General features: G+C 29.5%; 1 protein-coding gene across 1 annotated transcript in view; it reads right to left on the reverse strand.

Moving 5' to 3' along the window:
• LOC111640488 overlaps positions 1 to 11,704 on the reverse strand; it is a 40,495-nt gene extending 28,791 nt beyond the window's left edge. Inside the window, exons 1-5 of the mRNA XM_023386492.1 lie at positions 11,418 to 11,704; positions 5,178 to 5,314; positions 1,113 to 1,296; positions 934 to 1,015; positions 637 to 832 (exon numbers count right to left, since the gene is read on the reverse strand). Coding sequence (XP_023242260.1) covers positions 637 to 832; positions 934 to 1,015; positions 1,113 to 1,296; positions 5,178 to 5,314; positions 11,418 to 11,469 — 651 coding nt within the window. The 5' untranslated portion in view covers positions 11,470 to 11,704. The remainder of the gene's footprint in view (positions 1 to 636; positions 833 to 933; positions 1,016 to 1,112; positions 1,297 to 5,177; positions 5,315 to 11,417) is intronic.
• Positions 11,705 to 11,947: the final 243 nt, after the last annotated feature.

Genomic DNA, 11,947 nt, shown 5'->3' on the forward strand with positions numbered 1-11,947 from the left:
ACAGGCTTGTTGTTCTATAAAATGCATTAACTTTTTTAGATATTGTAAAATAAATATTTTTAATAAATTGTCTTAATTTTTTTCTGGTATAGACTGAATTAGAACTAAATCTTCAATCTAAAAATATTTGAAGAAATTAATAAGATAAGCATGCTACATAAAAATAAATTTTTTTAATTTGATGTCTGATGAAATTGAGAAAGAAAGATACAGAAATGAATAAATAGTTTTTGATAAAAGCTATAGCCTTTATAGAAATCTCTTAACCTATCTCACTTTCTTCACTTTCTTGAGTTAAATCAATCATGGAGTCATAAAAGAAAATTTATATAACTTTGTAAAAAGACGTACATAATGTTAAAAAAACAACACATTGTAACCCAAAGTCTATTAGGACAGGGATGGTGAACCTTTTTCATTGTCCGTGCCATAAATTTATAAATAATCTTTATGAAATTATTAACGTGCCACACTGAAATTGTCTAGCATAAATTATGATTCTTGTATTTTTCTCTTTTTTGCATTTTTATTTTTTCTTTTTTCTTTTCCTTTCACTCTTAAAAAAATTATTATAATTCAATAAACAAAAAAAGAAAAATTTTTATTAAATAATTCTATTTGTTGTTGAAAGCTTACATTTTCCACCATTCCCAAAATTCTCTCTTTCACCATATTCCTAGCTAATGGTATATCTTTAATTCTTTGGATAATTTTTTCTTTATTTTCGAAATCTTCGAATAAGTAAGGTGTACATTGCAACCAAGCTTCCTTTAAAAAATGATCTTCATTAAAAGTTTTCCCATATTGAGTAATAGCTCTTGAAGCTTGATAACTAGCAGCAGTAGTATTTGATTGAGTTCCAATATATCTCATTAATTAAGGATGTAGCTTGGGCATTTTTATTTTTGAAAACGTGATATATATTCCTTTTGCTCTTCTTCACTTTGATTGAGAAGAGATTTGTTATTGGTTTCATAATGTCGCTTTACTGATGATGTTCTAAAAACCACCATTCCTGAACATAAAATGCAAATAGCTGTACTGTCCTTATTAATCATACCGTACCATACTGTACCTATTGGTCCATCAAGTTTGAAATTCTCTGCTACTACCTGTTTCTGATAATTTCAATTTTTTCATTGAACTAGCCATAATAAGAAATNCATTTTCCACCATTCCCAAAATTCTCTCTTTCACCATATTCCTAGCTAATGGTATATCTTTAATTCTTTGGATAATTTTTTCTTTATTTTCGAAATATTCGAATAAGTAAGGTGGACATTGCAACCAAGCTTCCTTTAAAAAATGATCTTCATTAAAAGTTTTTCCATATTGAGCAATAGCTTTTGAAGCTTGATAACTAGCAGCAGTAGTATTTAATTGAGTATATATCTCATTAAGGATATAGCTTGGGCATTTTTATTTTTGAAAACATGTGATATATACTCCTTTTGCTCTTCTTAACTTCGATTGAGAAGAGATTTGTTGTTGGTTTCATAATGTCGCTTTACTGATGATGTTCTACAAACCACCATTCCTGAACATAAAATGCAAATAGCTGTACTGTCCTTATTAATCATACCGTACCATACTGTACCTATTGGTCCATCAAGTTTGAAATTCTCTGCTACTACCTGTTTCTGATAATTTCAATTTTTTCATTGAACTAGCCATAATAAGAAATTCTAAAATATAATTTTAAAAAATTATCTATGTGAGGAATGGGATCTGAGAACACGTCTTTGTTATACTACAGCATTTCGAGAAAGCAAAAAACATTACCATAAGAGAGCAATCACTCTCTTGAAGTAACGTTTTGTCTCATACATTTGTACTGCGACAGGAAATTTATATTTTTCTTAAAGACCATAAGTATGCTGAAAATTTTATTTGAAGATTTTTTAATAAAACTAGCATTCGTATATGATATTTTTGAAAGGCTGAATGCTCTGAATCTCTTCCTGCAGGGAAGCAATATGCATCTTTTAAAGTCGATTGAGAAAATTTCAGCTTTCATAAAAAAGTTAAAACTGTGAAAAAGAAAAATAAATGAAGACAGAGGAAAAGAATGTTTCCCTTTGTTGCAACAGTTTTTGACCTCCAAATGGAGTTGATTTCTATCAAGGTATGAAATCTGTTTTTGAAGAACATATATCAGAGCTTATCACCTGGTTTAAGAAATATTTTTAAAATGGTAATAGCAATAAATTAACATGGATTTAAGATCCATTTAATGTCAATCCTTCATCTGAATTTACTGCTGCAGAAGGAGAGAATCTTATTTACTTGTCTTCCTGACAATACGTTGAAAACAAAATTTAGTAGCATGGAATTAACTGAATTTTGGATATCAATAAAAGATGAATATATCTTCTGAATGGTAAAGCTCAGAGAATCTTAATTCCATTTGTGACTTCTTATTTGTGTGAAGCTGAGTTTGTCACTGTGATAAAAACTAAGCATTGCACAAAAATCTATGTGGAGAAGGAAATGAGGGTGACTGTGTCCAGTGTGATTCCAAGATTTGAGAAAATGTGCAGTGATCAACAGGCTCATCCATCCCACTAATTATAATTAATTGAATTTGTTCAATTATATTTATCATCATCTTAAATACGTGTTTTATTTATTTTTTACTTAACATCCTAATTCTTTAATTTAAAAAAATATTGGCTATTTTGCTATTTCGCAAATTGTACTTGTTAGAATTTGACATAGAGCACCTTGGGAAAATCTGGATTTAGCAAGAGTGCCGCAAATCAAAAAAGTTTAGGAACCATTGCACTATATCAGTACTGCAACAGGTAGTACATAGCACTTGCCTGCATGGAATCAAAACTGTTACCCTGTGAAAAGTCTATAAGTATTTAATTTTCCACATCTAATGACTTGGATTTTTTCATTTCTGAATGGTAATTTATTAATTCTAATAAGTGCCCTCCAGAAGCCAAATGGATAAAACCACCAAACACTGGTAGTCAGTCGTGGGTTCAGGAATGGCCAACAGGCTGGCCACATAGTTTTCTGGGTGTTCTTCATGTTAGCAACACCTGAATAGAGACTAGCGTCACAAAAATGTCTTCCTGGGATGCAGCCCCCTTGATAGATCACTCACATGCCATAACCAAATAAACCAAACTAATTCTAATAAGTATATCAAACATTGCAAAACCTGATATGTATAAAGAAACATAACCAAATGATCACCTTAAATAATTGGGCTATAACTCTGCTAATTTGATGATTAATACTAAGTAATTTGCTACTAAAAGTAGATGTTAGGTGACTCTTAACTAAATTAATAATTATAATTTTAATAATTTATTAAATAATTTAGAATCATCTGGCAGAAAAGAACTGACTCTATACTTTATTCCTCTACTATACACAATTTAAAGAATTTTTAAAATGTATTAGATCGGTCACTTGATGTGATAAGCACTTATGTAAAATAACCTTTGTAGTTATATAAATCAAATACTATTATATAATATAAAAGGATTAGAAATACAAAATAATCTAATAATCTTAATGTTTGTTGTNCTATGATAAGTTGGACAGCGCTGCTTTAAGTGATCAGAAATAAATTTTCATTTCATAATACTGTTACATTCCTTATGTGCAAGCTGTATATATCAGCTGGAGCATGACTGATTTTTGGTGTACTACTTAAAAGAGACAGGTAAATCTAGTAATGTAATGCCAGATGTAGAAGAGCCAGTTTTTCTAATTGGGTGTCTAACTGTTGGATACCTTCAATTTTGTCTGTCTTATCATCATTATCAGATGTGTTATCAGCTTTGTTACCTGTACTGTCTTCACCAATATAAAGCATTTCATCAGTTTCAAAATAATTTGGGCATTTTACATATGACATTCAGTTGGTTCATGTTCTTCAATCAGATTTTCTGATTTGTCAGAAATTATATACATTATGAGATAAAATCTTAGCTTTCATGAAGTTATTCCTCCGTAGTTGCAGAACCTAAGATCCTAAGCTTTCTTGATTATATCATAAGCTCACAAGACATCCACTTTTCTACATTCTGAACCTGTTTCAATTTCTCCTATAAGATATTGAATTAAAAAACTTTCTACATGTATATTTCAAATACGAAATTATAATCAGATCTACTGGCTGGAGAGAAGTGCTATTTGGTGGAAAAAACACTAAATTGATATTAGACAATTCAATATGTGCTTTATGGCTGGAAAATACATCCAAAAAGAGCAGAATATTCCTATTGCAACAATGCATTTCTACAATGAATGCTTTCAGCCAGTCATGAAAAATGTGTGATGTCACTGTCATGGAAAAGTTTCTCCTTTTACTGCTCACATATGAGATGACAGAACATTCTCATTGACATTATAAATATTGTTTAGTTGATAGCTATCTACAGTCTCTTTCAATGATGCTTTCAACTTATAAATTACTTCAATATCAACTGAAACTTCTTTTCCATTTAGAGTATTTGTTGCTAAATTGAATCTAGTTTTGAAATTAGTTAAAACCTTCAAATCTTCTCTCTTTTACTTTAGCTACTTCTATAGCTTTAGTCTGGAGCAATACACCAGAAAAAGAAACAACAAGGCCCCAGTACAAAAGAAATATGATATTTCCATCAACAAAAAAAAGTTCTGAAGAGATTTGATGAAGTTAAAAATCAGTTTTGTCAAAGCATTTGGAATTGATTATAATACAGTCTTAGGAATTTCTAGAAAAAGGCAAACTGCTAACAGCTACATGCTTTTTTACATCTAGTTGAAACTGAAAGAAAAAAAAAAAAAACTGATTATCTTCAGCTAGAGGAAGATTTGTACAACTGAATTCAGAAAGAACAGAATTTATGAATCTCCATGCAATTATCAAGAATGCAATTATTGAGATTTTATTATACATATAGCATGATGGTGTAAAATAATTTTAAATCGAATAACTTTTCATTAATTTTAAAAGAAATAATAATTTCAAATAAATTTTTAACTATCATTTAAAAGCTATAAAGTTAAGGGGGAAAAAACCAATATGAGCTAAATTAAATGATTACAAATATATGGTAACATATAGGCTATTAAATAATTCATCAAATTAATCATACCTTTATTTGTAATGAATTATATTAATTATTTTATTTAATTGAAGTTTAAAAAGTAACAAAAAGTTATGAACAAACCACAAAATCTGGCTGAGTTAAAAGACCATCTTCTCTAAGCATTCGTTTATCTTCATTTAATCTTAAATGTATTCTGTCCAATGTTTCTGTATTTTGGTCATAAAGACGAACTTCATGCCCATGATATGCAAGTTCTCCTAAATTCAAAATACTTTTATTGTTTATGACATGAAAATTTTAAATAAATATTTTAGACTGATTATTTTATCTAATTTTTAGCAAAATTAGTAATTATGTTAAAAATGCCAATATAACTTTTAAAATATTAAATTTTTTTTACTTCAAATTTATACATACTATTTGTATTACTTATAACTTATGATTAAATTATAAAAAATTTATACTTTGTCATTTAAAAATATTTATTTTCATTTCATTTCTTTGTTTTATTTAAATAGATTTATTATAATCTAATCTAATAAATGTGCTGGAATCTAATTTCAAGTCAAATTAATGATTAAATGTAACTAATTCTATTTTCTTGAAAAAAGTTAACTGGTATGCTCACCTCAGTCATTCATCAGTTTTAAAATTCTCACCAGAAAAACAAATTTATGGTAAATTAATTCATAAAATTTCTTTACAAATAAAAATAAGGAAATTTACTGTACTCAAAACATTTTTTTAGTTCACTTTTATATATTTTTTTAATATTGTCTGGTTTATTAATTCAATCAGATTCCTCACTGACAGGCTGGCTTTGGTAGGTATGCAGTGTATGCATACATGCTGACAGCCAATAGTGCACTAAAAAAATAATCTTTCATACTGTAAATATAATAATCAGCAGACTCCTGCCAGTCATTATCTAACTCCTTTCTGGGTAGAACTTTTTGAATTATGTATAGTTAATTGGGACATCCTGCCCCTAAGCTCTTTATTTTCATGTATCTAACTCTGTTCTCGAGATTAAGGAAGGACAGACAAATGGATGGATGACAGTGGAAATTTTAAGTCTACAATTTTCCCAAATTGCAGCCCAATTAAAATAAACAAACCATTGTTATTAATTTAAATATTCATATTTAAATAAATTTTTATATAGGCTACACATGCATTATATTTATATACTAAATAAGAAAAATTTCTTTAAATTAATTTCAGTTTAATTTGCAACTTCTATTTTATGGCGGTGCAGAAATATAACTTTGAACAAAGGCTCATATTATCTATGGGGAGTCTTGATTTGAATAAAATTAAAATAAATATATATCAAATATTTTAATGGATTTTTTTTACCCTTCTCAATAGTAGGCTCTCATGCATTGGCATAGATTTTGAATTTACTCATAATCAGCATTGATAGGGGTGGCCAAATATCTCTGGCATGCAGGCAGCTAACAGTCCAAAACCAGCCCTGCTCACTGAGATGTAATTTTCATGCAGTCAGAGAATGGTAGCAGTTTACTTTTACTGTAATTTGTACAAATGCTCATTTTATCACAACTTTGCTATCTTAAATTAGGTGATCTACTTGGGAACAGAAATGAAACAGCAAATACTATGTAATCAGTGCTTATTTTTTAACTCTTTACTCTGTGAGCACTAAGAATGATTCTATAATAACCATCTTGGGTTCAGCAGATAAGTCAGGGCCCAACATATTCAGAACAACTACCTATGAAAAATTTTGTTTCTTATTCAGATTTAATTGTGGTCATCCAGAGCAACAGACTAATGCCTCTACTGCCTTTGCATCTAACTGATAAGTAATATGCTATAATAGCATGGCTACAATAATAGAATAAAAAGTTGAGTCACATAATGTTACAAAGCATGGATTTGTTTGACATTATTTTGGACTCAAAAAAATATAAAATTCAATTAGTTTTAACTCTTAAGCTTAGTTCACACTGATTGCAATTTGCTGGCGAAAGTGAAAAACAGAGCGAATAACTTGNTTTTTTTACCCTTCTCAATATGTTAGTAGGCTCTCATGCATTGGCTTAGATTTTGAATTTACAGCATTGATAGGGGCAGCCAAATATCTCTGGCATGCAGGCAGTTAACAGTCCAAAACTAGCCCTGCTCACTGAGATGTCATTTTCATGCAGTCAGAGAATGGTAGCAGTTTACTTTTACTGTAATTTGTACAAGTGCTCATTTTATCACAACTTTGCTATCTTAAATTAGGTGATCTACTTGGGAACAGAAATGAAACAGCAAATAATCAATGCTTATTTTTTAACTCTTCACTCTGTGAACACTAAGAATGATTCTGTAATAGCCATCTTGGGTTCAGCAGATAAGTCAGGGCCCAACATATTCAGAACAACTGCTTATGAAAAATTTTTAGTTTCTTATTCAGATTTAATCCTGGTCATCCAGAGCAACAGACAAATGCCTTTACTGCCTTTGAATCTAGCTGACAAGTAATATGCTATAATAGTATGGCTACAATAATAGGATAAAAAGTTGAGTCACATAATGTTACAAAGCATGGATTTGTTTGACATTATTTTGAACTCAAAAAATCCAAAATTCAATTACTTTTTAACTCTTAAGCTTAGTTCACACTAGTGTTGCCACCTTTCCAAAATCGCTGACCGGACGGCAGGTGAGGTTTATTCAAAGAGAAGTTCCTGACGCATGCACAATGTCATTTTACAAGGAGAAGAATAATGTGCAGTGCATGCTGGTTCTAAATCAGTTACAGTTAGGGACTACAGAGACTTGGGTAGGAGTAACGTAAGTAATTAAATTAAGAAAAAACAACTACAGATGACTGAGCTCTATTGAATATTGGAGACGTGTACAAATACGAATTGTAGAAGCAAGAAAAAAAAAAAAAGGGTCGACAGGTTGCGCATGATATTCCTGGACAAAATTAATAGTTCACCCGGACAGTGAGTCGATTTCCGGACTGTCTGGGTGAAAACCAGACAGGTGGTAACACTAGTTCACACTGAGCGCAATTCGCTGGCGAAAGCAAAAAACAGAGCGAATCGTGCTTAGTGTGAACTAAGCTTTAAGCTCTGAAAATTTCTTCTTTCTAAGTGCCTAGAGACTAAATTGTTTTTATCCCTCAGGCTACAAAGGGAGCATCTATAGCAAAAGCAGTCAAATAACTTTTCCATTGGCTGATTTAATTTTGAACAAATTAAGCCAATTTTGGTTGATTTAGTTTTAAAGAGTTAAAGTTCTTGAAAAGTTTAATGGCATATTCCGACTGAAAATTTATTATTTAAATTTTAATAAATTTAAATGTTATAGGCCTAATCAGTGCCAAAACTAGGCAGGTATAATGGGTGCACAGGCACAGGACCCATGACAAAAGAATATCAAATTTGAAATAGAATATCAAAAAATGATTAGTATTCATTTGCTTTTCAACTTTTAATTTTTGCTGTGATGGGGCCAATTTCCTAAAGTTTTGGTTAAAGTTAAAAATTAACTTACCATTTCATTTGTATTTGCTTTTTTTTTTTTTAATTTTTTTTTCCAAAACTGGAGGATTAAAAGTAAAATCTTGAGCAGGCCACATGAAAAGCTGGTTATAACATGGGGCCTAATAATTAGTCTTGCTACAGCTCAATTAATAATCTGCAGTTTGTTTGGCCCTAATAATTAACAATCTAAATCATACATCTACCAGTGAGAAATAGTTACTGCATTTATTTAATCACCTTATTCTTGCTGAGAAATGTTTATTTCCATACTTTAATTGAATTAAACTGAATTACAGTACAATCTTAGTAATCAAGCCATTTACTAGTTTGACATATCCAGTAATCTAAAACTGTCAACTCTTACATATTACCAGCATTGTTGTCAAATTGTAGAGAAGCTTCTCATTAGTTTAAACCCCAGTTCCTTATAAATAGAATACTTTCTCCATTAAACATATTGAGCATGGTTGAACACTCAAGCTTCGGATTGATATTAAAGATTGTTACATTCATTATATTAGCTCTAAATTTTCCATGGTCACTTCAATTTCCTACTAAATTTAGTGGGAATCCACTAACTTGACAACAGAATTACCAGCAATCAGTTTTGATCAGTAGTCCAACTTGCATTTTATTGTATCATTAACAGTTGACTCTGTGCTGTTAAACTTGTTTACATACCACTGAATTCACTTCCAATATTCTGGCAATTTCCTCAATCCAACATTGTTCTGGTCCCTTACATGTCAGATACCAAGATTTTACTGTATTCTTTGTTAAAGAAATTTCCTTCTACCATACTCTGAAATTTCTACTTTCTGTCAGAATAGGCTAAAAACAGAAATTAATCTGACTATTCATTAATAATAGATTAAATAAGTAATCTAATTTTTGTATTATGTTAAAATATATTTACTAATAAACATTTTCTAGATATTTACTGTAAGATCAGAAACTCGCGGTACACCTACATTGTAAGTTTGTAATATAGATGTACTGTGTCTTTTTGATCACTTTGTATTTCAATCTTACTTTCTATTTTCACATAAATTAAAATTATATTTTCTCACATATCTCTCGATCTATGCAATTTTCTTAAATATACAATTCTTTAACAAAATAACGCACCAAGAAAGAAAGAGGCGTTGGAATTGAATGAAACGTTATTGTGATGATGACAGGACATTACAGGATTATAACATAAACATCGTGATGATGACAGGAGTGTGAAGGNTTATATATTTTAAACTGAATAACATCTTAAAACACTATTTTTTATATATATAAACTATTTATAAGCTTTATATATATAATTGAAAATACAAGAAATAAGCTCTTATAAATCTAATGATTTATAAATTATTATTGCTTCTAATAATTAAGAATTTAGTAAAATAAATTTAAAAAGTTTACATCTATAACTTCTAATCAGTATTTATATATAATTTAGATTTTTCTAAATAATTATTTATTTACATACGCTAAGCAATGGTATTTAGCATGAGATTACTACCATCAACATAGCAATTTATTCGTCCCGTATAAATATAAATAACAATAATAACAATAAATTATTTGTAGAATAAACAATGTTAGGCCGAATAATTCGTCAGCAGATATATATATTTTAAATTTATGTAAAGAAAGGAAAAAAAATTGTTTCAGATGAAAGAACACTCACAGCAGATGGAAAGTCTCTTATTTTATGAAGACTCCTGTTCCGGTAGATATATCTAGAACCCAACAGTTGTAATAGAATGTGTCCTATTGTATTATATGTTGTGATGTAAGGATATCACTAGCCATGCATAAAGGTATTTGAAATCACGACGAAGAATGGAAAGAAAATTCATTGATTTTCAATAACTGACTTTCGTTTAGCTACCTACGTTATGCATTGCGGGGATCAACGTATAAGGTTGAAATTCTAAAGAAAGTCTTGGAACGAAGATCAATTCTATTTTATTACCTTTCAAGATATCAAACAGAATAGCTACCGTACATTCGAAATTTGTAAGTATGGAGGACCCGTAAATTCAAAGAGGATCACATTGGTCCTGATTACTCTTGTCTCGAAAGATATTGAATGATTTGATGCAACGTTTTCGAATATTTTGTACGAGTTTCGAAAAAATATTTTGTAAATAAAATATTTTTAAACTTTAAAACGTTTTAAAAGAATTTAAAAATACATTTTACTTAACAAAATTTATCGTAAACGATGCGGAAGGAAATTACTAACACGTAAATCAATAATTTTTTTAACCTTACTTTTAAATGAAAATACAGAAAAATANAAGCTTTTAAATGAAAATTATTGGTGATTATTATTCTCATTTGTTGTTATTTTATTTTTCAAATGCTACAACAGTTATTGAATTTTATAAATGTAAATGTAAAACCTCCCTCAGAATATATCACGAGAAACATGAAATTTAAATCTATTTTTATTCTATTTTTAAAGAAAAAAACACGCAACGTCGCACAGAAAACAAATTGAAGTCCAGGAAACAAAACTGATCTCGCTCACTGTGCTAATTTTTAAAATGAAAATGCATAATTAATGTAATTAAAATACGAAAACAATATATATGTGTTTTGTATTTGTTCGTATTGTATATTTATTTGCTTATTTATATATATATGTAGAATGCCTTTCTGCAATTACAGTATAGTACAATACAGTACATGATAAACGCCTACGCTTTAAGTTTTTGTAAATATCGGAAGCACGTTATAATTTAAAATAAAATGAAATCGACATTATGTCGATTTCATTTTATTTTAAATTATAAAACGTGTTTCCGTTTATGTAAGAATAATACATCGTTTTCATAATATTTACACTAACCTGTAATTTTGATTCCTAGAGTACCTATTCCAATAACGGCCACTCGCACCATAATAACTGATAATCAGAAAATAACGCTTTCAAAACACATTCTACAAGCGTAAACGTTAAAAAACACCTATATACTGTGGCAAACAATACAAACGCTTATCGAAAACAATGACGTAAAATACGTCACACCAATAACAATCGGATAATTTTCAATTTAATTTCGTTAACCAATGACTGAGCAGTATTCTATGTATCAACAGTTTTATCTGTAATAAAATATAAATTTCGTATTAATTGCTATTTTATCAAAATCCTAAAAATCTTTGCTCTAACGTTAATCGAACGAATGACGTCACTGCATGACGTCACTGTAAATAGCACAAGGTCGCCTAGTAAGACAAGAAATTCGCGCGTTATCGTCTTGCATCATTAGTTTCGATTCAAAGTAAGTGAAGTAAAAACGCGTAATATATTTTCATCATGAATTTTCTAGTATTTTCTGGATCATTTACAATACTTTACGCGTTTATGATCTGTAA

Source organism: Centruroides sculpturatus, unplaced genomic scaffold (assembly GCF_000671375.1).
Source record: "Centruroides sculpturatus isolate CEXI.00-Female unplaced genomic scaffold, Cexi_2.0 scaffold1424, whole genome shotgun sequence".
Taxonomy (NCBI): Eukaryota; Metazoa; Arthropoda; class Arachnida; order Scorpiones; family Buthidae; genus Centruroides; species Centruroides sculpturatus.